Source organism: Notolepis coatsorum, assembly GCF_963971535.1.
Source record: "Notolepis coatsorum genome assembly, chromosome: 16".
NCBI classification, from domain to species: Eukaryota; Metazoa; Chordata; class Actinopteri; order Aulopiformes; family Paralepididae; genus Notolepis; species Notolepis coatsorum.
In genome coordinates, this window is record NC_140180.1 from 88760308 (window position 1) to 88787405 (window position 27098).

A 27098-nucleotide genomic window follows, 5' to 3' on the forward strand; every position below is an offset into this window, starting at 1 on the left:
ATAATTAATGGAGCAGCTAGCCTGAGAGAAAAAAATCGATCCAGTTTATCCACCTCATCCAATAAAACTCAATGAGCCACGCCATTAATAAACCCCATTCCATTTACATGTAAAGCATTGGGGTAAAATTACGCACTGATGCCTCCCTCCAATACAGTACAGTACAGTAATACACCGTCTGGAGGGGTTCTGACTGAGGGGGCGTGATGATAAACCTTCAACAAAACCTCCAGTGAGGATTGTACGGCGTCGCATAGTGAATGAGAGACTGTCGAGATAACAACACAATCGCCACCAGAGACAGAGACAGGTCCGCTGCAAACATGTTGGTGCTTTACGCCGTCGTTGTGTCGCTCTCCATTTTCTCCGTCTCCGCGGACCGCGTCGCGCGCAGCTGTGGCACCTGCGAGCCCAGCCTGTGCGACCCTCTGCCCGCCGACGGGTGCTCCGCCGGCACGGTGCTCGACCCGTGCGGGTGCTGCACGCTGTGCGCCGCCGGAGAGGGGGAGCTGTGCGGGGGTCGCGGAGCCGCGACCAAGCGCTGTGCCTCGGGCCTGGAGTGCAAGACCGATAAGAAGACGAAGACGAAACTCGGAGTTTGCGCCTGCAAGACCAACTACGAGGTGTGCGGCACCGACGGAGTGACATACAAGACGGGATGCGACCTGAAGGCTGCCAGCGCGAAGGCTGTCGGCGCGGAGAAGCCGGAGATCAAGGTCCAGAACAAGGGGAGATGCGCAACAGGTGGGCGTCTGGATCAACTCTGTGAAAGCGTAGTTTTGCAAGTTAATTACCAATTACCTCAAGGAGTTAAACTATAGAAAAGCTACCCTCAACAGAAATATAATTTCACTAACCAGTTACATGGGAAAAAAAATCGAATCCCCATAATGATTGCAAATCCAAATGATAACAAAGTGTCATTTGATAATGCATAATTTGATTTGATTTGATAGAAGTTTATTTCAAATATGCAACAACAACAAACATCAAGTACAGATATAGCCTTAAGCCATTCAAATAATAAATGTATATATAAAAAAAAAATCAAATAAAATGTTTTATTTAATTTTTGTCATTTACATATTTTAAAATGAGTGGGAAGAAGTATAAGTACACTTATTTAATCCCACCCATTTTTACTCATCATCAGATCATACTTTAGTAACTTTACTAATTCATACTTTACTAACTGCTCGTTTTATTGTCAGACTTATAATGAAATAATATACCATACCACTCAACTGGGTTTATTGCAAAGATCACGCTTCTCACTTTAATAATGTACTTTCATACATGAAACAACACCAAATAGTCTGCATGGGTTCTTCACGGGGGAAAGTGCAAGGAACAAAACATTTTAATTTTTTTAATTTTTTTAGACCATTTACCAACTTAATCATACAATGTCGGAGCAGAATATCTTATCTCAAAATTCTAGTTCCTTCCTTTTATAGACATAAAATAATGTGTAGTTCCAGTAGCCTATAGTTACCTACACCTCAAACTAGCAGAAAGTAGTCAACTGCAAGCACTATGCGTGTTTAACTACTAGCATGCTACTGCAAAATGTAGTTAAAGTACTAATTTAATTACATGTAGTGACATTACTCTCCGACTGTTGTGGAGAATGTTACATGTCATGTCAGACTGCAGAAATAACTGTTCACCTTGTGCCGTTAGAAAATAACGGTTAATAATCCAGCTATAGGCCTACTTTCTAGAATAATCATAATGGCTGATCCTATATCCTGTAATTTGCAACTTCAACACCTTAAATAGCATCAGGGGTTATTATAGACGGTTTCAACATTCTAAAGGTTTACTTTGGCTAATATCAATTTCGCCAAGATTCTCTCCTCTCTCGCTCTCGCTCTCTCTTTCTCTCACACACACACACACACACACACACACACACACACACACACACACACACACACACACACACACACACACACACACACACACATACACATACACACACACACACACACACACACACACACACACACACACACACACACACACACACACTCATTTGTTCGGTTGCTGTTAGTCAATGTCCTTGGTGAAATGTGTGACACTGTACTATTACTGTTAAAGGGTAAGTTCACCATTCTGGACCCCCTTGGAGCCCTATTTCCTACTTTAAGATCATGTGGTTGTACTGACTGGAGCGTGGCCCCATTGACTTTACATCAGCTGTGTGGCTAACTAGCTGGTGCTGCGGATATCCAGTGTGAATAACAACATTAATGGTGCTGAGAAATGACTGAGGAGAGACAAACTCCCTCAATTGAGTCCCTCAATAAAACCCAAAGCACATGCAAATATTATTGTACCATAAGTGTATATGTTTTAGTATGGGTGGCTTCAGTGGGGACACCCTAACATGCAGTGCTGGTGCCTTGCTCTACCCATTGAGCTACATAGGGAATAGAACCCCTAACCCTTAACAGTGTTAGTGCCATGCTCTACCCATTGAGCTACACAGGGAATAGAACCCACAACCCTTAACAGTGTTAGTGTCATGCTACTCATTGTGTTTTGTACCATGCTCTGTTCACTGAACTACACAGCACTACTGATCACTAAACTACTAAACAGCATATTAATTTGGTTCAATGAAAGTATAAAGTGTCCCCCTTTTAAGTAAACACAATTTGTGAGAAGGGAGAAGGTTGCGGATGGAGGAGAGGGGTTCATGTCTTCTCACCCATCTCTCTCAGTTTCTTCTAAACACCCCCCCCCCTCCTCTAAAGCCATATATAGCCGGTCAACAAGCTGGAGGCAGTTGTTTCCATGCTGGGAGGCACCATGTCACCGTCCCCTCCCTGTGACGGCTGGATTTACGCAGCCATGTTCCATGGAAACTGTTAACACTTTAGGAACCATCAAGGAACTAACAAAGAACTATATGTTGACAAGCAAAGTGTAGGAACAAATGCAATTTGAACTGATAGTCGACTTTTAGGATTAGAGGTAAGCAGGTAGAAAATGTGGATCTGAGAGTCAACCGGATGGTTCTTTACTGAATGTGTCTGTGGGAAGTGAAGTATAGAAGCCATTCTGGAAGGATTTCCCTGCACTGAGCCATCAGGTGTGAGACTAGAGTAACTGATGGTTAATCAATGATTTGTATAGTTGCTCATTAGTTCCTAGGTAGCCTACTCTGTCATTAACATCGTGCCTAAGTAAAGTGTTTGATTGATTGATTGAAAATGTTATTAATAGATTGCAGAATGGGTACAATACAGTACAGCTCAATACACACAATTGCCACCACTTTGATCATCCTAAACCATCCTCTGCCAGCGCTATTTGTCTATGGAGATGTTCACCTTCTTTGCAGGGCTATCATTTTTTAAATTGTATTGCTAAATTGACATTACTATGGCCCATTCAACATCAATTATCTATCGTTCAGGATGTAGGAACGTTTAACTTTTTCATTCACACATTCATACTAAAATACCGTCTAGAGTATAAATATGTTTTTATCGTTTTCTGCAGTATTTCATAGAACGTGAGATATAGGCATAAATGCATATATTAGATTATCAAATGCAGTTTGATACCGATCCATGCTATATTAAAAATTTCAACTGTACATGGTCCTAAACGTCATGACTGATCATCTGCGGGTGAACGGAGGGGGGGGGGGGTCGTTTATAATTCAATGACCGACGTTAAATGATTTATGTAGTATGGGTGATATATTGATCAGAGCAGTTTGTATCGAAAATGATAAAGAAAAACGCTGAAACTCACGTCAGTCTCCTCGTAGCATTGGGCGATGAGAGTGGAGCAAACAGATCCCAATTATGTGATGTTGATCGAGGCGATCCAGTTCCGGTTTGTATAATACTAATATACGCCCAAATTAGGGCTGGGCGATATGGCCAAAAACGTTATCGCGATAAAATTATAAAATTATTTTCATATCACTCGATATCGATAATTATCGTCGATATAATTTTTGTCAAGTTTAATTAACTTCTTATGCCCGGCGCCGACGGACGTGCTATTAATAGACTCACTTGTTTTGCTGCTGCGAATGTCTTGAGTTGATGTCGTCATCAGTCCGCGCACGTTCTTCTACGCACCAGTGCATAGATTATTATATTCCACCAGGGGGCAACCTACCGCCACTGGATCATATGCATTATAAGAATGGAACTAACAGTTAGCCAGAGCAAGCGGTGTATCCCACGACAATGTACTAACTATCACCCTAAAATACTCCGTTCCGCCCCAATACATTGCAACAACGTCCACCGCATACCCCACACTACTCTAACCGTGGCCTCAGAATTCATGCCACACACCCACTCGGCACGTAAACTATAAAATAGCAGCGTGCAAGCTAATGATCCTAGCCAGCCTTGTTTACTACCCAGACTCCCAGAGGTGCACCGCGGGTCTCCTTCGCTGTCGCCATCTCCTTCACTGATTGGTTGTTAGTGCGTGTGCTCATATCCAAGCTGGGAAAATCGATATATCGAAACTTTGCGACCACGTTTCATGTTTATTTCGAGGAAATAATTTATCGCGATCATGTCGTTTATTGAGTTATGGCAACGATCCATTGTCCACGGTGTGTGGATTGAGTCCCGGGACGATAAACGAGTGGCCGGACGGAATAGGGAGACACACCGGGGTCACAATTATCGACTTCCGGTTGCAACTCGCCGATCGGCCACCAGGTGGCAGTATTGAAGCGTTGCAGAGTTGTGCGGAGTCCTACAGCATCAGCCAAGACTCCGTGGGTGAAATATGAATACCATGACGAAAATATGAAATATTGATCTCAAACACGCCTTACGGCGTTATTGGCAGACAACGCATGGCGGAGAAAGCCGCCTTAACACGTGATTGGCGGAGAATGGGTTAAGGGGATGCAGACCAGAGAAAGACTTTCGTCTTGTTTACATCAGGGTCCCCCATTTTCAATTCATCATAACATATATGACATACATGACATACAAATAGACAGTACTGCTACATCTATACATTTATGACATACCAGATTTACAAATACAGTACTGTTTTTGATACAAGAAGAGTCTAAAAAAGAGAGTGTATACATTTGACGAAGAAACTGTACATTGGAGGAGGTTGGTAGGTAGGAGGTTGGTAGGTGGGGTGGGGGGGGAAACTGTACATTGGATTTTGGATACAGTGTATTTACAGGGGCCAGTTTCGAATTGCAGTCTCTCGTAGGTGCTCTTTGAGAGTGGTTTTGAAAGTGGGTAGTGATTCACATTCCTTTACAGCTGTGGGTAGGGTGTTCCACATTGATGTGGCATAATTGCGAAGTCACCCAGAAACCTTTTAAAAACCTTTTTTTTTTTTACTCTTGTATGAATGCAATTATGGTCCCATTAACACTCATGTCTGAAATTCAAAAGGTCTCAATCAAAAATCAATGTTCTAATTCTACACCGTTCAGTTAAAGTACTAGTTTGCACTGGTAATAATCAGCATTGACCAATATTTAAGCCTATACGACAGCAGCACTTGGGAACAGTACTGGCGGTTAACCGGACGGTTTCACGGGTGCCTTTTAGCCTTTCCTCCACTGAACAGACATGTCTGACATTCCTGCCTGTCGCGGAGCAGGAGGCTGGCAGAGGGAGACGGCCCTCCATCAAACACAGGGGCCTCCGTTAGCAACACACAGACGCACCCTGTTGGTTTAGAGCAGAGCCGGTTCAGTGTTTAGTTCAGTGAACCTTCACATCGTCAATTATAACTGCATGCCGGCTCTGGATTAGACCCCAGTCAGTGCTGTGATAGCAGCCGTGTAGTGTACGTATAGTGTGTGTGTGTGTGTGTGTGTGTGTGTGTGTGTGTGTGTGTGTGTGTGTGTGTGTGTGTGTTCGGAAGTGTGTGTTCTTGAGAGTGTGTGTGTGTGTGTTCTCGGAAGTGTGTGTTTTTTAATGTGTGTGTAAGAGAGGAAGGGTTGTGGTGCGGAACAGAGAAAACAAAAAAAAAGAGAGAGGTCAGTGGCTGCTGGCAGACTATGTTACACCACACGATCGGCCCCCTGAACCGGATCAGACAGAACTGCTAATTTATCCATCTCCAGCGGGGAAGGGTCAAAGGGCAACCCGATGTCAACTGCGACTCTAACTGACCCAGTGGCGACCTCGTTGGGGGTCAACATTGAGGTCAAGTTCAAGTCCTCGGAGTCACTTGAAGCTTTGGATTCCGGGTCTTAATGCTCCAACCTCGTGCTGGGAGTCGTGACAGCAAACCATTGAACTAAACACTACATTATCCCTTTCACTACCACACTACCAAATGGTTAACCCTTTCACTGACAATACAGTTTCACTGCCACACGACAAAGGGTTAAAACCCTTTCACTACCACACTACCAAAGGGTTAACCCTTTCACTGTGCCAATACAGGTTAACCCTTTCACTGCCACACAACAAAGGGTTAACCCTTCCACAACCACACTACATAAGGTTAACCCTTTCACTGCCACACTGCTTCAGACGGTTCCGTCTGTAGTCTGGTAGTGAAAGGGTTACAACGCCTAATCAGGGATCTGTCCACTCATGATGTATAGCAATTTATATAATGATGATGATCTACTACAGTGCTTCTCAAACTTTTTCTGTCAGGCCCCCCTTTGGCGGACCAAAATATCTTGGGCCCCCCCCCCCCCCCCCTCGCCCCAACAAAATAGTCATGAAATGGGCCATGTTTAAATTTATTTAGATTCTACTAGATTATATATATATATGTATTTATCCAGGTGACTTTGCCTGAGCAGCACATAATGCTCTAATAATACAGGTGCATCTCTCTACAACCCTGTTATGTATTATGATCATGTGCAGCTCCATATGGAGAAGAAGTAAACAAATCTGCACATAATAAAAATCTGCAAATAATTGGAAGTAAAACATTAAGAGAATCTTCCATATACTGTATGTCTGGGTAACCAGTAATCTAAAATATAATAGTGTAAAAAAACATTGATGAAATGAGTATGTAATGATTTCTGAAGGCAGAAACTATGTTTTCTTTTTTTTAAACAAATTTTTATTTACTTTTACAGACATACAACACTTAGACATTACCTACAATAACATCAATAACACAACAGTATACAGACATCGGCCCCTTGAATTACTGTAATACGGCTGCGCTCAGCCGCCCAGACCCCCATAAGAGGGACCCCCCCCTCCCGCCATCCACCCCTAGAAATAGGGCTCCCCACATCCCAGGTCCGTCCCACGCGGGGCCGAGCACTCGGCGACACGGGGTCCCTTGAATTTAATTGGGCCAGGCTCAGTAGAGGAGCGAGGGGTGGTACTCCCCCCCACCGAGCCAAGCCCGCTACCTCCCATGTCACCAAGCACCCCACCCAACGCACAACGACCCCACAACATGCAAGGCCCCACTCTCCCGGGCCAAACAGCGGAAACGATGGCCCCCCTCCCCCTATAAATTTAAAATAGTTTGTCTATAACGTGTGTATTGTAAATCATAGTGTTAATTATTCTAAATTCTGCTGTTATAGTTTTATACTTCTTGGGGTAACTGTTCAATTATCTTTCCTCTGTTGCATCTATTCTCATCCCCAGGTCCCCCGTGTGTATGTTTGTATTGGGTACTCTTCCACGTCGATTTAATCTTGTATCTTTCCTTGGATCACTGTGTCCCTTCATGCCCCTTTCTCGTGTCCCTTTGTCGTTCTTCATAGTTGATCTGCTTTGAATCGGTTCAGGTCCCCTCTTTTCCTCCTCCCGTCCTCCTCGTCCTCGTCTCTCGGTTCTGGTCCACCTGCGCGCCCTCTGAGCCTCTCCATCCTCTGCATCTCCTTCCCCTCCCGGCTCCTTTCATCCTCTCCGCGCCGTGTCCCTCACCGCCCCCCGCACGCCGTCGAGACCTGGTTCCTTTCTTTTTCTGAATTTTCTTTATTTCTACATAGCTCCGACGCTTCATTGCCACCACCGTTGGATTTTTTTTGTGTTACATTGTATGCTCTGCATTGCTCCTAATCCAATCTGCGTGGTGGCCTGGTTAGCCTCTATGTTAGCTTGTAAGCTAGTTTGTATGTTTGCCTGTAGCTCTTCTGCACTGACATTCAGCGTCCCGCTAGCTTGTTCTACCTGTTGCATCATTGCCTCGTGTTGAGTCTTTTCCATTAGTGTATTTACTTCATCTGGGGTTGCTTTTCTTTCATTTGTCCTCATGTTCATTCTTCCTTCTTTCTTTTGTCCTCGAATCTTCACTTTTTATTTCGTTTTGAATTGTTTTACTTCCTTTTTTGATATTCATTGACCGGGAGCTCTTTTATGTGGCTCACTATTATGTTTCTTATCAAACATTCAGAGGGCAGAATTCTATGTGTCCATATGGGGTATTTGGCACAGGTTATTTGTGTAATGAAAAAAGTATTCTCATCTGAGGTCGTACCATTGCAAGTGGGAACTCTGTTGTTTTTTTTATCCACTTTTTCTCCTTATTTTTCTATTTTTCTCCCATCCCAATTCCGAGTTTCCAATTTTCCCCTCCCCTGTCTTGAACGTTGCTCGACTATGCCCCCCACTGGTCGGTTGTAGGGAGGATAGAAGCCTTGCATCATGTGTCCCCTCCGGTACATGAGGAGGCAGCCTGTCACATCTTTTCACCTGCCAGCACGGACTCTCAGTGGCGAGGTGTAACGCATGGGAGGCTCACACTACCCCCGCTACTTCCTGTCTCTGCTGTGCAGGCGTCCTGTAGGAGTCGCTGTCCACAACGTCCAAATCCCCACCCATCAACTTTCCACCCTCTAACTCTGCCAATGAGTTAGTATGACGGCTGGCCGGAGGCAATGCTGACACCCGGATTCGAGACCGGAGTCTCTTGCATTGGTGACGAGCGCAATCTCCGCTGCGCCACCCAGCCGCCTGATGTAGTGTGTTTTGAGTGAATAGAATTCAGGGATCATTTATACGAGAGGTAGCATGTGATGTCATTCCTCCGCTCTGTTCTTGTGACCTATAAAAACACCATCTGGGCTAATCAGATCGACTGAAACTCAATTTTCACAGGGGGTTTTCCGGATTAAAACTTGAGTTAAAAACCCATACAATTCTTGCACAAAGCTAGTGGATTTCCTTGGGTTACCGGTGTTTATGTGGAAATAATTCAAACCAACATTTCGGTCGACAGACTTTCTTCAGGGCATTTACAATGTCTCACATTTGAACAGATGTACAGTAATTACTGCTGACTGTGCAGTATTCTATTTTGATTGTCAAGTAAAACATCAAAACATGAATACCAGGAATGTCCATAGTTGGTCAGCCCTGTTGATATCCCGCTAACTACATAGCGAGGTGAGGGGAAAACATAGCCGCAGGGGACAAAGTATGCTTAATATTTGACTAAATTCCATTCTTAATGGAATTCCACTCTAGCGGATGAAGTGGAGGAGGACTTATTTGCCCCGAGAGTGCAACAAATTCCTTGCAGGTCACCTTGGAGGGCTGCGCCTGTCGTCTCAGCTAACTTTTCACATTTACTGTCAATCATCAACACTCCACGCGTCTTCCCAGCGGTGGATTCCTGTCGCGTGTTGACATTTCGGCGTGTACCATCTAGCTCTAGAACATTCCACTCCCTGAGGGGGAAGATAGGATTTTACAGGTTAATTTTGGAGCAGCTATTAAAAAGTGCTCAATTATCTAATCTCATATTTTTTTTCTACTCTTCTTTGTGACTCTCCTCTCTCCTCGCCCCTCTTTTCTTCTTCCCTTCTTTTTTCCATACTTTCTTTACATCTCTACACCCTCCCCTCTTTACCTTCCTTTTCTTTAATGTTTCTCCTTTACCTCTCTCTCTCTTTTTATCTCTTCTGTATTTCTCTTCACCTCTCTCTGTTCCCCCTCTCTTCTCCTCTCTATTCTTTCCTCTCTCTCTCTCTATCTCTCTCTCTCTCTCTCTCTCTCTCTCTCTCTCTCTCTCTCTCTCTCTCTATTCAATTAAATTCAAATGGGCTTTATTGACATGGGAAACATATGTTTACATTGCCAAAGCCAAACAAAACAAAACAATCAAACAGAAAACAAAAGAAATCAGTACATTACAGAAGGAATTTCTTGTATGGTTGACAGTCTTTATGGTGGTTGTATTCCGTTGGATGTCATTTTCTTGTCACAAATCTTGCTGCTCTTTGCACGTATTTCTCCCAGTAGGTATGGGAGTTTTGAGTTGTTTTCCATGTTTTCAAAGTCTCTTTGGGTGTTTGCAATTTGTGGGAAGTATATGTCTCTGATCTCTTGGTATAGTGGGCAGGTTGTTAAGAAGTGGAGCTCGGTTTCCACCTCATCTTGTGTGCAGTGGGTGCATAGTCTGTCTTCTTGGGAGCCAGGACTGCCTATGGCGGCCTTTCTCGATGGCTAGGCTGTGCTCGCTGAGTCTGTACCTACTACCTAGTCAAGGATCTTCTTAGTATTGGGTCAGTCACAGTGCTCAGGTATTCTGCCACTGTGTACTCTCTGTTTAGGGCCAAATAGCATTTCAATTTGCTCTGGTTTTGGGTTGATTCTTTCCAATGTGTCAGATAGTTTTCTTTTTGTTTTCTTATAATTTGGTTTAGTCCAGTGTGGTTTCTGTCTGGTGGCTCTGCTTGTGTTTGTGAGCAGAGTCCCAGAACCATCTGGCTGAGTGGGCATCGCTCAATGGTCTCACTGTAGGTGAGGGCTTTGTTGTGGAGTGTGTCTGGGTCACTTTCTTTTAGGTGATTGTAGAATTTAAATGCTCTTTTTTGTTTTTTTCTGATTTCTCTCTCTCTCTCTCCTCTCCACAGCCCCAGTGATAGTGACAGCTCCAGGCGAGGTGTACAATGTGACCGGCTCCCAGGTGTTCCTCAGCTGTGAGGCCATAGGGATCCCCACCCCCGTGGTCACCTGGAAGAAGGTACCTTCACCCCCCCCCCCCCCCCCATGCCAGACCCCCTAACCCTGACCCACCTCCCAGACCCCCTAACCCTGACCCACCTCCCAGACCCCCACACACCAGACCCTCTAACCCACCTCCCAGACCCCCTAACCCACCTCCCAGACCCCCACACACCAGACCCTCTAACCCACCTCCCAGACCCCCTAACCCACCTCCCAGACCCCCACACACCAGACCCTCTAACCCACCTCCCAGACCCCCTAACCCACCTCCCAGACCCCCACACACCAGACCACCTAACCCTGACCCACCTCACAGACCCCCTAACCCACCTCCCAGACCCCCACACACCAGACCGCCTAACCCTAACCCACCTCACAGACCCCCTAACCCACCTCCCAGACCCCCTAACCCCACCCCAGTTAGGACAGCCGAAACCCGTCCAATCTTTCGCTGTCGACTAAAGACGCACTTCTTCAACCATTATCTGAAATAATTTTAAATTTTAAATTTTAAATGAAAAAATACCCTAACTAACCTTACCGTCATGCACTAATAAACTCCTAATAAACTAACCTACACTGTAGCACTCAACACTTTGATGAACATTGTTACTCAGCTGATAGAGTTGTGCCCTTCCTGATGACTTGTCGTACAGAACTTGTAAGTCGCTTTGGATAAAAGCGTCAGCTAAGGCGGCTGGGTGGCGTAGCGGAGATTGCGCTCGTCACCAATGCAAGAGACTCCGGTCTCGACTCCCCGAGTCAGCATTGCCTGCGGCTTGGGCCAGTCGTCATACTATCTCAATTGGCAGAGGTAGAGGGTGGAAAGTCGATGGGTGGGGATTGGACGTTGTGGACAGCGACTTCTACAGGTCGGTTGGGTGACGCCTGTACAGCAGAGACAGGAAGTATCAGGGGCAGCGTGAGCCTCCCACGCGTTACTCCTCGCCACTGAGAGTCCGCACTGTCTGGTGAAAAGATGCGACAGGCTGCCTCCTCGTGTACCGGAGGGGACACATGATGCAAGGCTTCTATCCTCACTACAGCCGACCAGTGGGAGGCATAGTCTAGCAACGTTCAAGACAGGGGAGGGGAGAATTGAAGGGGAGAATTGGTGATACGAAATTGGGATGGGGGAAAAATAGAAAATAAGGAGAAAAAGTGGATAAAAAAAGATAAAAGCGTCAGCTAAATGACTAAATGTAAATGTAACCCACCTCTTGTGTAAGTCATACTGGCCAGCGGTATAACTAGTAAGAGGAGGTAAGGGATTATTGTACATGCTATCATACAGAGTTATTATAATGGTAGACTCTAGTCTGGGGTCGATTATTTGGAGATCTCATTATGTCCGGATGCTGTAGACACAGTACAGGGTTCCTGTCTCCCAGGGCTACTCATCCATGTAGATACAGTACAGGGTTCCTGTCTCCCAGGGCTACTCATCCATGTAGATACAGTACAGGGTTCCTGTCTCCCAGGGCTACTCATCCATGTAGATACAGTACAGGGTTCCTGTCCCCCAGGGCTACTCATCCATGTAGACACAGTACAGGGTTCCTGTCTCCCAGGGCTACTCATCCATGTAGATACAGTACAGCGTTCCTGTCTCCCAGGGCTACTCATCCATGTAGATACAGTACAGGGTTCCTGTCTCCCAGGGCTACTCATCCATGTAGATACAGTACAGGGTTCCTGTCTCCCAGGGCTACTCATCCATGTAGATACAGTACAGGGTTCCTGTCTCCCAGGGCTACTCATCCATGTAGACACAGTACAGCGTTCCTGTCTCCCAGGGCTACTCATCCATGCTGTCATCCATGTAGATACAGTACAGCGTTGCTGTCTCCCAGGGCTACTCATCCATGTAGATACAGTACAGGGTTCCTGTCTCCCAGGGCTACTCATCCATGTAGACACAGTACAGCGTTGCTGTCTCCCAGGGCTAGTCATCCATGTAGATACAGTACAGCGTTCCTGTCTCCCAGGGCTACTCATCCATGTAGATACAGTACAGGGTTCCTGTCTCCCAGGGCTACTCATCCATGTAGATACAGTACAGGGTTCCTGTCTCCCAGGGCTACTCATCCATGTAGACACAGTACAGCGTTCCTGTCTCCCAGGGCTACTCATCCATGTAGATACAGTACAGTGTTCCTGTCTCCCAGGGCTACTCATCCATGTAGACACAGTACAGCGTTCCTGTCTCCCAGGGCTACTCATCCATGTCGATACAGTACAGTGTTGCTGTCTCTCAGGGCTACTCATCCATGTCGATACAGTACAGTGTTGCTGTCTCCCAGGGCTACTCATCCATGCTGTCATCCATGCTGCCACTTCCTCCAATTGTTGATCTGCCCACCTCGTCGCCCTCGGAGACCGTGTGCGTAGCTGTAGGGGATGTGAACCAGGCTATTGTTGAACCCCCTCCTCCTCCTCCTCCTCCTCCTCCTCCGTGCAACAACAACACAGGAAATAGAGGATGTGTCAGACGGGAAGAGTTGCCTATGTCCTGGTATTTCTTTACAATTCGGAAGGTTTAATTTAACCGTGGAAGGGTTTTGTCCAGGGGTACACGCACATAAGAGGACGCGGTAGATTGAGATCTCGTGTCCTCCGGTACACACTGTCCAAAGCATTCACCCAGGTAGAAAATGCAGCACATTTCACTCACGTTTTCTCTCTCATGATCTCCAAACGTCTTTTTTCTTTTACTTTTGGTAATGAGGACAATGAAGCCTTAAGTAGACGTGAAAATGAGACTGTTAGAAACTGGATTGCGGCCATGCTGCCCACTGCTCTCTTACACAGTTAAGACGGGTTAAATGCAGAGGACAACATTTCTGTTATATGTAAGAATGTAAGATTGGATGAACCGCAGTCACTGAACAGCCGAGCTGTACAGTCGAAAATCTTCGAGAAAAACCTATGATCACAGAATAATTCTCATCTCTATCTCTAAGTTCAGGTGGGATAGCGAGGTCTCCACTAAGGTTATGTTTAGGGTTGATGTTTAGGTGTAGGGTTAGGTTCATAAACAAGCTTTTAGGTGAAACTTATGGCCAACAAGTGACGATGACCCGGATAGTGTTATCCTCTGTTGTTACTCGGTGCACATACCTCTCTGGTGGAGTAGCCGGGCCCCACAAACCAACGCCACACACGGCGCTGGTCCAGAATGCCTTTCTTGTTCTTCCGTGGCCCATAGGGTGCAGGCCTCATGACCTGGAAGTGTTGACCTATATAGCAGATCAATGCAGACCAGAGTAGGGGACTGGCTAGCTCAGTCATGCAACTTTTAAGTAGAAGTAAAAACTGATTGCGGAGGGACACGATTAACCCTTTCATGTGTATGTTTCTTTGTGTTGTTTTATCTTAGAATAGACCTGGGTTCAGAGAGACAACTCACAGCTTGTCTCACAAAGAGGCATAAGAAGAGAGGAGGGGGAGGGCGGGTGAGTGAGTGTGAAAGAAAGAAAGAAAGAGGGAACGTTTTGGGGGAAGGAGAAAGGGAGGAGAGAGCAGAGGGGGCGGTCTCATAGAGGAGGAGCACGGGGCGGAGGAGGAGAGGTTGGGGGGAGGGGAGAAGAGGTGGGGAGAGGTCAAGGAGAGGTGGGGAGCGGAGGAGGAGAGGTGGGGAGCGGAGGAGGAGAGGTGGGGAGAGGGAAGGAGAGGTGGGGAGCGGTCAAGGAGAGGTGGGGAGCGGAGGAGGAGAGGTGGGGGGGAGGGGAGAAGAGGTGGGGAGAGGTCAAGGAGAGGTGGGGAGCGGAGGAGGAGAGGTGGGGAGAGGGAAGGAGAGGTGGGGAGCGGTGGGGAGAGGAGGAGGAGAGGAGGAGGAGAGGGAAGGAGAGGTGGGGAGCGGAGGAGGAGAGGTTGGGGGGAGGGGAGAAGAGGTGGGGAGAGGTCAAGGAGAGGTGGGGAGCGGAGGAGGAGAGGTTGGGGGGAGGGGAGAAGAGGTGGGGAGAGGTCAAGGAGAGGTGGGGAGCGGAGGAGGAGAGGTGGGGAGCGGAGGAGGAGAGGTGAAGGAGAGGGAAGGAGAGGTGGGGAGAGGAGAGGAGGAGAGGTGAGGAGAGGAGGAGGAGAGGTGGGGAGGGGTCGGGAGAGGTGGAGGAGAGGTGGGGAGAGGAGAGGAGGAGGAGAGGTGAGGAGAGGAGGAGGAGAGGTGGGGAGAGGTGGAGGAGAGGTGGGGTGAGGAGGAGGAAAGGAGGAGAGGTGGGGAGAGGAGGAGTAGAGGTGGGGAGAGGGAAGGAGAGGTGGAGGAGAGGTGGGGAGCGGAGGAGGAGAGGTGAGGAGAGGAGGAGGAGAGGTGGGGAGAGGGGGAGGAGAGGAGAAGGAGAGGAGAAGGAGAGGTGGGGAGAGGTCGGGAGAGGTGGAGGAGAGGTGGGGAGAGGAGGAGGAGAGGTGAGGAGAGGAGGAGGAGAGGGAAGGAGAGGTGGGGAGCGGAGGAGGAGAGGTTGGGGGGAGGGGAGAAGAGGTGGGGAGAGGTCAAGGAGAGGTGGGGAGCGGAGGAGGAGAGGTGGGGAGCGGAGGAGGAGAGGTGAAGGAGAGGTGGGGAGAGGGGGAGGAGAGGAGAAGGAGGAGAGGTGAGGAGAGGAGGAGGAGAGGTGGGGAGAGGAGGAGAGGTGAAGGAGAGAAGAGGGAGGAAGGTGGGGAGGAGAGCAAAGACAACTAGAAAACTAGTGTGTGGAAGAGAGGAAGATAGAGAGAGAAAGAGAGAGAGAGGGGGGTTAAAAGCTAATGCGAGGGAGGAAATCAGCGTGGGAGACTGGAAAGAAAGAGACTGAAAGAGAGTGAGGAAGGAGGGAGCAGGGAAGGTCATATATGTTAGAAGGAGTTCACAACGGGAGAAATAGAGGAAGATTTATTAGAACAATAACTCTTGTGAGGTTTCCTCCCTCCATTAAACCCTCACAACTCCACAGCATTTAAACCTCAAATGAGAAGTGTAGTCTCTCCCTCCGGGAGCTCACGCCAACATGTCCCTACTCTAGTCATGTGGGGAGGAACCACCCAGAAACAGCTGAGGTCTGGACGTTAGGAAACATCTCTCTCTCCATGGAGAGAAACACAGAAATAAATTGGGATTTATGGAGAGAAACACAGAAATAAATTGGGATTTCACAAAATCCCATCTCAATTTAAATTCCATTAACACTTTGAGTGCCAGCAGGGGGGCGCCAGAACTTTCGCTTGAATGCCAGCCTTTTTAGACTGATTTTCCGATATTTCATGATTTTCATGGAGCTATTTCTATATTCTATATTATGGCTATGTGTCTAATACGCCCGTCGCTTATCAATGACTTGCTTGCAGTCAACATGTACGAAACGGATTGTTTTGTCAACGGTACATTTCCGTTTTATACCATTTTGAAAAACGCTTGTTTTTGGAAATTTCCAGAAAATATTCTGTGATAAACGCCCTTTAGTGGAATACACAAAACACGTTGTCATTTTTCGGCCTATTTATGAATCGTTTTCAAATAACGCTAGATTATCGATAGTATATGTGTACTTACGCACGCTAGAGAAGTGGGCTGAAAAATCGATTATCTATTTCCTGGTCAGCACACACACACAAACACACACACACACATACACAGATAGGGCACACATTGAGATATATGTGAAAAAAACTCTGATTACCCCAAGACTGGTCAAATAGATTCCTTACCTTACCTCACATCAGATGTTCTGCAAAAAGATTATTCCAATTCCTGATCGCCATTCCAAATATCGATCGCGTTTATTGATCCAACGTTAGGTACTCGAAACACATATTCCACGCTGTTCTGAGTGTCTACAATGAATGGGATCGGCTCGGGTTACATGCCTGATAAGTAAAATGTGGATTCCCGAGTTTTCTTTTCTCATCCATTTCCATTGAGTCCAATCCAATGGATGCATTACCATCCGGGAGATGATAGGGGGCGATATTTCCCCTGTTCAAGCTCATAGACAGTCCCAATGGTAACGTGAGGCTAGATTGATGAAAAATGAATGGATATCGCTAATAAAAGCAACAACGATTAAAAAACGAGACTTCTCGTCATTGGCACTCAACGCATGGCATGAAATAACGAGTTTATCGTGGCTGGCACTCAAAGTGTTAAAATGGATTTGAAATACAAATGTATTTAAAGTAAAGTTCCACATAGAAATATTACACACAACACTCACACAGAAATATTACACACAACACCCACATAGCAAAATGCATGTAATAATCAACAGCAAAGACAAAAAGAAAACCGCAGAACAAATGCATCCAAACAATACATGAAAACAATGATCTGAAAACTAGGGGTGGGGGCCATAATCAATACAGTGATATCTCGTGTGCCGATATTATATTGATACACTGACGCCAAGTATCGATATAAAAATATATGTTTTTGTTTTACTTTTTTCTTGACAATCCCATTTTGCTGCAATAAAAGTGATTGAGTGAACAGACTGAAAACCGTATCTTTATCTAGTATCGTGATAATATCACCCATACTGAAAACTGAGAGGGACCTAATGGGTCAACATCCATCTTTCTGTGGACGGCTGACCTTATAGCTTGTGAACGAATGTGAGCCTGGGTCACTCTGAGAATGTGATCTAACGTCAGAGCGTGTGCCTGGGTCACTCTGAGAATGTGATCTAAGATTAAAATAACGTGGCAATTTTTGTTGCCGCACACTAGAATAATGATTGAGTCTGTTTATCTGCCTGTGGAATCCAGAGGCCGAGAGAGGAGCCTCTCGTTCCAGAGAAGTGTCTTCCTAGAAAGATACGGCAAGGCTTGGATGCCTGAAGGATCCTCCACTTGAAGCAAAAGGCAGTAGAAGTTGTATACTTGCAGTAGAAGACAGTAGAAGTTGTATACATGCAGTAGAAGACAGTAGAAGTTGTATACTTGCTGTATAAGACAGTAGAAGTTGTATACTTGCTGTATAAGACAGTAGAAGTAGAGGTCGCCAGATGATTACCAAAAAGAAAAAAGAAAAGAAAAACAAAAAAATATATATATATTTTTTTTATGCAGTCAGGCCACTGAACTTAGAAGCAGGCCAGGACAGTGTTTCTAGTTGCAGCAGCGCAATAGTTAGATAACCTATGTGGGGAACAACCAGGAGATCACTGCAACTCCCTCTCTCTCTCTCTTGCTCTCACACACACACACAAAAGGAGCCGCATGTGATTGGTGGAGGCGGGACCCTTACAAAAAACTGTTGTTGCTAATCATTGACACATGCTAGCCTGTAATAATCCCCCCCAGAAAAATCTACTTTGCATTTGATATATTGCAAATATATGCCATCACACACACTGGCATTTAAAGGGTTAGAATTATAAAATTAATATGTGGTGTTATGATCAGGGCTGAAGTTGAATAAAAGATTGTATTATTTTCAATCTGACATTACAAAAAAACTGAAAATCCATCAAAATCAGTGTTGTTGCTAATCATACATATGCTAGCCTGTTTTTTAACAATAATTTGTGATGCCATCACAAACACTGGCATTTAAAGGGTACAAATAAAAAAAATGCCTGCACCAGAATGCAGGAAATGAAGTCTTTGTAACAAGAAATGTCCTGGTGGGGGACCCCCAGACCCCCTGACCCCTTGACCCCCTGCTTAAAAAGTGGCCTGACTGGGGCTATATTTTGCACTATATTTCCTGGCCTGAATGATTTCCCCAGTCCGGCCCTGGTTAAAAGCCTCCAATGCTATGGGCGGTCAGGTGGCGTAACGGAGATTGCGTTCGTCACCAACCCCGGAGCGGCTGGATTCGCCTGTTCGAATCCAGCTCACAGCTCCGGGGTTGTCACCAGCTTGGCTGGCCGTTCACACTAATACAATTGGCAGTATTAGAGGGTGGGAGAAGCTGGCGGGGTGGGTCCGGGTCGTTGTAAACAGCGACTCCTACAGTTCGGTCGGGGCGCCTGCTAAGCGCGGATAGGATCTAAGTGGGATAGTGTGATCCTTCCACACGCTACGCCCTCTCAGTGAGAATCCGCGCTGCCAGGTGAAAAGAAGCGGTTGATTGGCTGGACGTGTGTCGGAGGAAGCACGTGGTAGCCTCCACTCTCCCAGACCGACTGTGGGGGGTAAGTGCGCAGCGACCAGGAAGGGGATTGGGAATTGGCATAACGACTAACTTTGGGATGGGAGAAAATCGGAGGAAAAAGGAGGGGAAAAAAAGATCAATATAAAAAAAAAAAAGCCTCCAATGCTTATTAGTGTGTGTGCGTTTGAACGTGTGCATGTTTCAACCATACATTTTTTATTTTATTTTTAAAGTTTTTTTTACCTCCTATAATAGTGGGGGTCGCGGCTCTCTGACCCCGTTATTTTTGGGTCGCGGCCTGAAAAGTTTGGGAACCCCTGGCAAGACAGTAGAAGTTGTATACTTGTAGTAGAAGACAGTAGAAGTTGTATACTTGTAGTAGAAGACAGTAGAAGTTGTATACTTGCAGTAGAAGACAGTAGAAGTTGTATACTTGCAGTAGAAGACACTAGAAGTTGTATACTTGCAGTAGATAATTCAAAGTCCAAGTGATTTGACTTGAATCTATCCTTTCAACTAGGGATGTTCAATATTGGCTTTTTTACCGATATCCGATATACCGATATTGTCCAACTCTTAATTTTCGATACCGATATCAACCGATACCGATATATGCAGGGTCCCCCCCCCCCCCCCCCCCCAAAACGGAATAATTTCAATTTCAGGTAATTAACATTACATATCTCTTGTTGTGGAATTAAGATTATGCATACTTTTGACAATAAATAAAATAAGAATTAGTTCTTACTTGCTTGCCTGGGTAAGTAAAGGTTAAAAAAATAAAAAAATAAAATATTAAAAAAAATATATTTTCCGACATTTTAATGCCAATATTGGCGATAATATCGGACATCCCTAATTTCAACTTAACTTCTTCATCAGCTGTGAATATGTGGTTCCTCCTGATAGATCATCTCTGGGAAGGGAAGGATGGAGCTGCTTCCAGGAGACCGAGACAACCTGGCCATCCAGACCAGAGGAGGACCTGAGAAACACGAGGTCACTGGCTGGGTTCTGGTGAGTGACACACACACACACACGCTCACACACGCACGCACAGACACACACACGCTCACACACGCACGCACGCACAGACACACACATCCATACACACACACACAGACAGACAGACAGACAGACAGACCAACAAACACAGACACACACACATGTGCACACACACACATGTGCACACACACACACACACACACACACACATTCCACAGTAATCCATTATATCATTGCTGAATGACTTGTTCTACTGTTCAGACAGAAAATTGCCTTCATCCTCCATTTTGAAGGGTTGAATGTTCACAATTTTGGACCCCCTTTGAAGTAAAGGATAATTGGTTGACATATTACTATACTTCCTGGTATAAAACAAAGGACCGATTCAGTACAGATCATTTTTTAAATTGTAATATTATTATTATTATTATTATTCACAAAACAAGTGATCTATTATTTGAAAATGTTTAAACCTAGCTTAATTTTTCCCAGCATGGTATTTTGATATTTTGACATGGAAACCATTCATCAGCAGCAGCACCCTCTACCATCATCATCATCAGCAGCACCACCCTCTATCATCATCATCATCAGCACCACCCTCTACCATCATCATCATCATCACCACCCTCTACCATCATCATCATCAGCAGCACCCTCTACCATCATCACCATCATCATCATCATCATCACCATCTACCATCATCACCATCATCACCACCCTCTACCATCATCATCATCATCATCAGCAGCACCCTCTACCATCATCACCATCATCACCACCCTCTACCATCATCATCATCATCACCATCTACCATCATCACCATCATCACCACCTTCTACCATCATCATCATCAGCACCACCCTCTACCATCATCATCATCAGCAGCACCCTCTACCATCATCACCATCATCACCACCCTCTACCATCATCATCATCATCATCACCATCTACCATCATCACCATCATCACCACCCTCTACCATCATCATCATCAGCAGCACCCTCTACCATCATCACCACCCTCTACCATCATCATCACCATCTACCATCATCACCATCATCACCACCCTCTACCATCATCATCATCAGCAGCACCCTCTACCATCATCACCATCATCACCACCCTCTACCATCATCATCATCAGCACCACCCTCTACCATCATCATCATCATCATCATCATCACCATCTACCATCATCATCATCATCATCACCATCTACCATCATCACCACCCTCTACCATCATCATCATCAGCACCACCCTCTACCATCATCACCATCTACCATCATCATCATCATCATCATCATCACTCTCTACCATCATCATCATCAGCACCACCCTCTACCATCATCATCATCATCATCACTCTCTACCATCATCATCAGCACCACCCTCTGCCATCATCATCACCATCAGCACCACCCTCTACCATCATCATCACCAGCTACCATCATCATCATCACCCTCTACCATCATCATCATCACCCTCTACCACCACCATAATCATCATCATCACCCTCTACCATCATCATCATCATCACCCTCTACATCATCATCATCATCACCCTCTACCACCATCATCATCATCACCCTCTACCATCATCATCATCACCCTCTACCACCACCATAATCATCATCATCACCCTCTACCATCATCATCATCATCACCCTCTACCACCATCATCATCATCATCATCACCACCCTCTACCATCATCATCATCACCCTCTACCATCATCATCATCATCAGCACCACCCTCTACCATCATCATCATCATCATCAGCACCACCCTCTACCATCATCACCACCCTCTACCATCATCATCATCATCATCATCATCACAGTTCACAAACACAACATTGCCTACGTTTCCTCTCGACATTTGAGTTTTCCAAACAGCAAAGTCATTCGTTCCTGCTGCCGTGTTATCCTCCCCGGCTCGCCTCTACATACTTGTGCTTTGCCAGAGAACGATATCTAAACATCTGCACAGGTGCAAGCCAGCACTGGACAGCAGTTAAGCAACCGTGTAAACAATCGCTTTTTCACACACGAGGTAGCATCTGTGGCAATAAAGCTCCGTTTGGCTGGAGATGTGATGGAGGCAGGTCTCTGGAGGGAGATTCCTGTCGATCTCCATGCGTTTGCTTGTTTATCAACAACGGAGCATCTGAGGAAGCGATCTGAGGCTGCAGCTGGGGCGATGGAGGAGGAGACGGTCTCCCATCTCCACGTTTATCGCCAGCATAGCATCAGTATCTCCACATGTGGAGATAAGCCAATCATGTACCTCTTTATCTCAAGCTCTGCCCTCTCTCCTCGATCCTCCAAGTTTGTCTGTGGAAAGTAAAGTTTGTCAGAGGAATGCAACAGTTGTGATTGGAGGGTCAGGAAGAGAGACGTAGGTAGGGCTCATAATGGTTTCACCTTTAGGAAGGGTGCGCTGCATTTACAACACAGGACTAAACGAGAGCAACACGGCATGCGGCACAATAATAGCTTTATCTCGATTATCTTGTTTTCATGATCCTGACAGGCCAACATTGTAATTAAAAAACTGTTTTTCCCCCCCCTCAGATCTCACCACTCACCAAGGCCGAGGCGGGCAGCTACGAGTGCCACGCGGCCAACGCCAAGGGAGAGGCCTCCGCGGTGGGAACCATCCATGTGGTGGACTCCCTCGATGACATCCCCGTCAAGAAAGGTACTGAAGCACCTCCACGTGTCAGAACCATAACTCCTACAGAGAGCCACGTGGTGTCAGAACCATAACTCCTCTACGCCACGTGGTGTCAGAACCATAACTCCTCTACCCCACGTGGTGTCAGAACCATAACTCCTCTACCCCACGTGGTGTCAGAACCATAACTCCTCTACGCCACGTGGTGTCAGAACCATAACTCCTACAGAGAGCCACGTGGTGTCAGAACCATAACTCCTTTACCCCACGTGGTGTCAGAACCATAACTCCTCTACCCCACGTGGTGTCAGAACCATAACTCCTACACAGAGCCACGTGGTGTCAGAACCATAACTCCTACACAGAACCATAACTCCTACACAGAGCCACGTGGTGTCAGAACCATAACTCCTACACAGAACCATAACTCCTACACAGAGCCATAACTCCCACACAGAGCCGCCTCTACGCCGGTGTACTTCACAGCCTGCTAAACACCTCTGCCCAAGAGAGATTACATTTGTACCAAATCCGGACATCCGCAACCAAATTAGTTTGGAAGAAAATGTGGCTATAACTTTGAATTGGGCATCACAAATAACCAAAACTAAGCCTGAGTGAACATTTAGGCATTGTGCTGTCATGTAACGTTAGTTGTCAGAAAGGTAAATGGACTATAGTTCTATTGTCTTTTCTGTGTAAGGAAACCCTACCTATGTCTGAGTTCATTGTCGTTTCCATGGACACAATGAATAAACAAGGTTGCACAGTCGCTGTGAAATTTTATTATTTAATGGTTACTTATTTATAAAAGAGACAAAAAATATATGGGGGGCAACAATAATATAATATTATTTATTTCATATGTTAAGGGGAATAACAGTATAGTATAGTATAGGTAACACCGATTAGTTTACTTCCTGTTTGGGCAGAGATGTTTGACAGTGGAATGTCGTCCAACTCTCAGCGTGGGAGAACTCTCCCTCTCTTCTTCCTTCCTTCTCGGCTCTTGTTCAGAAACGCCCTGCTTCTCACTCAGCCCCCACAGTTCCACCAAATAGTCCCTCGACCAAATAATGGTAGAGTTCCTCACATTCCCACCGGAGAGCTTCCCAGTACAACCACGGTCCTCCACTGGTGCAGTTTGGAGTCAGGTGCCTTGTTCAAGGGCACCTCACAACGCTGGGTGTTGAGGAAGGGGAGAGAGTTATTCATTCATTTCCTGTTATTTCCTGCTGGTCCGGCGGGGGATAAAACAGCCAATAATCTCAGTCACGAACACCTGCCTCTGCCGGTGTTTCCCCATGAACGCTCACTGGTTTCCCCCTGAAAGCCCATTGGTTTCCCCTGAAAGCCCAGCGATAGTGACTCAACCTTGTAACTAAGTTATAGAGCTTGTTTCCATGAGGCATAAACGTGTCTTGCTCCAGAATTTTCCTCCACTCCTCCGACATGTTGGAACCAACACCAGGACACCACAGAGGCCATGAAATACCCAGCTAGATCCCCATTTGTGCATCGCTTCGTATGTGTGCAACTGTGCACGCGTCTGTTCATCTACATTACGCGTGATTGTGTGTGTGTGCATGCATATGTACGTACGTGCATGGGTGAGTTGTGTGTGTTGTCTGCGGTGTGTATGTGTGTTTTTGTGTGCATGCATGAATAGGAGTGCTTGCATGAGTGCATCTCTCTGTATTTCTGTCTGTCTGTGTGTGTGTGTGTGTGTGTGTGTGTGTGTGTGTGCATGTGTATACATAGTGTTTTTGGAATTCAGTTCTGTGTTTGGCAGAAAGGCCCGTCCTGTCCCAGCATGTCTAGGAGTTCCTTGGCACACACACACACACGCACACACTCTCCTGTCAACCCCTGGCGGTTGGCGTGACTAGACGCGTGTCACGGGGCATCACTCATGCCTCAGTCACCCATACAAGCGTTGACACATAGTCCATAAAAGCTTCGCTCCAGGGAACCAGGGATGAACTCTTTAGCTGAGCTGAACGGCGTCCTGTAAATATGACAAAGGTTAAGGCGCTTCAGGGGATCTTCCCATCCAGTGATCCTCAGTGCGGGATTATATTCAGTTACAAACATTCTCCTGGATGGGCTCTCTCTGTCTCGCTAGATCTATCTAATCTATAGATGTCTCTGTATTACTCTTATTTTTTTTACATCACTGATCTGAGAATAAAGAACCCTGGACAGAAAACCTCAAAGGAATGGGAGCTCCCATGCTGAGATTCATGACTGGTCAGGTTAAGTTTGGCGTAACTGGGGGCTGCGTACCGTCCCGAAGCTCGATACATTTATGGTATCGATCAAATTTTTATGGTATCGTTTTTTTGTATCTGTATCGAATCCCAGGTATCTGTATATTGGCACCAGTATCGAACGTTTTAAAACCATACCCAGCCCTAGTCGTAACAGACATACCTCTTCTACGCGCCTGGCAGACCTTAACTCTTTAGGTTGTTTTTAAACTCTGGCATATGAATATACTGTATTATGTAGCACGTTCAGGAAGTTGTCTTTAACAACAACAAACTGAGATTCCCTGAGTTCCTCCAAGGAGACTAGAGACGGTGACAGCCTACTACAGGGTCAACTTCTTGATGCAAAGAAGCAAAGACAATGTTGTCTTCAGCGTGAATGTGGATGGGCAGGGGGAAGCGAAGTCAATGTGGAGTGGGATACATACTGTATACAGTATAATAAATAAATACTGCTGGCCTGGCCATCATTACAGACAATGTATATATTCATCAGCTTAAAGGATAGATACCAATAGAATAAATATGAATTTCCCTCTCTGTGCGTTCAGTAGAAAGCCATCTTAGCTTAGCACAAATTAATGGAAGCGGATACGGACCACTAGCCTTGCTTAAAACTCTGTGAAAGGTGTTTTTGGCCAACAGCTAGGCTAGCTGATTCATATCCACTTCCATTCATTTGTGCTAAGCTAGGCTAGCTTGCAGCCGGATAGCCGTCGACTGAACGCACAGGGAGGAAATTGGTATTTATCTTCTTGTCAGACTCTGGAGAAGACGGTAAGGGCACTTCCCACAATATCGGCGTGTTCCTTTTAACTGTTGAGGAGATAGGAAGGATACTTCCTTGTGTATCATAACACCATTAAAGAAATACCGATTTAAACAGGAGTTTCCTTTCTGTCTACTTATGGCCTCCCATTCATTCGTTTTTCTTCTTCTTCTTCCAGTGGCCAAGGACGATGAGCTGTGAGGCGGCTGCTGGCAGGATCAGGAGGCAACAACAGCGCCCCCTAGATGTACCAACTACACAGATAAAATCCATGCAAGAGGAGGACCCACCATATCAACGTTCAGAATTATACAGATGAATCATATATTCAGAATCAGATTAATACAAGACTGGATTTACACAGACACCAAAGATCTGATTTTAACTGTTTGTGCCACAGATCAGATTTTCTCATGGCTGTTCATAGTAAGATAAACCGGCAGAACTTGAATTGATAGAAAGGTAATTCCCAGTCAAAACGTTGTGTATGTGTCAAAATGGACACCATAGCAAATTTGATTATGTTGGAATTAACATAGATTTGGTGCCATGGGACCATACAAGCAGAATATTGGTAGAATATAAATTTTATTTCAATGATGGCTTGTTGCCACGGCAACAGCGTGATTTGAATGAACATTCCAGCGGCAGTTCCGTCAAACATTCCAAATTTCGTGTGAAATCTCTTGGTTCTGTCCACATGAAATGGTCCCGTCTCCATTTCTAAGGCAGCCATCTTACGGCGAACCTGACGGAGATTACCATGACAACGCCAGGAAGTGACCAATCTACGTCTAATTTTGGTTCTGTGGAGAGATGTTTCTGTTTCTCCCTGGTTTATATAGTCGTTGATGATTGATCTGTGACACAAAGATTAAAAATCTATTTAGTTTTGTTTTTAACTGCAGAAATCATCAGTTGACTGTTTTAATAAGCGTATACGAGGCCGCTGGACATGTGTATGTTCATCCCAAGCCCACCAACCAAGTATTTCACATTGCTGCCTCACTTTTACCCCTCTTCCAAAACATCTTTTAACTTTCTATGTAGTTTCGTACGTAGTCTTTTGTGAATTATTTCTTTGTTTTGAAACTCAAACAGTTTCAATCTGGTTGCTAAATTGTCTCTATACAATAAAAGCTTTCTAGCCACTTGCTTGAATATTTCTTACAAACCCCTTTTTGTCGACCATCTAGCAACCAGTGCTAAAATGCCGTTTGTCTCAAGAAAAGAATGTGTGGGAAAATAAATAGAAAGAAAACCAATATTTTTTGGGATTCACTTTTGTAAAGTCTTTATGTGCAATTGTTTCTTTTGGCCTCCTTTATAGAAAGCAGAGCTGCTGACAGGAGAGAAAAAAACGTGTAGCTACAAAATATAAACAAACCTTTCTGTA

General features: G+C 45.6%; 1 protein-coding gene across 1 annotated transcript; it reads left to right on the forward strand.

Moving 5' to 3' along the window:
• The first annotated feature begins 232 nt into the window (after window positions 1-232).
• Window positions 233-26853, forward strand: igfbp7 (insulin-like growth factor binding protein 7). Its single transcript, XM_084331538.1, has 5 exons — window positions 233-744; window positions 10820-10929; window positions 19885-19992; window positions 22561-22687; window positions 25881-26853. The coding sequence occupies exons 1-5, from the start codon at window positions 261-263 to the stop codon at window positions 25901-25903; spliced, it is 852 nt and encodes a 283-aa protein (XP_084187664.1). The 5' UTR covers window positions 233-260; the 3' UTR covers window positions 25904-26853.
• Window positions 26854-27098: the final 245 nt, after the last annotated feature.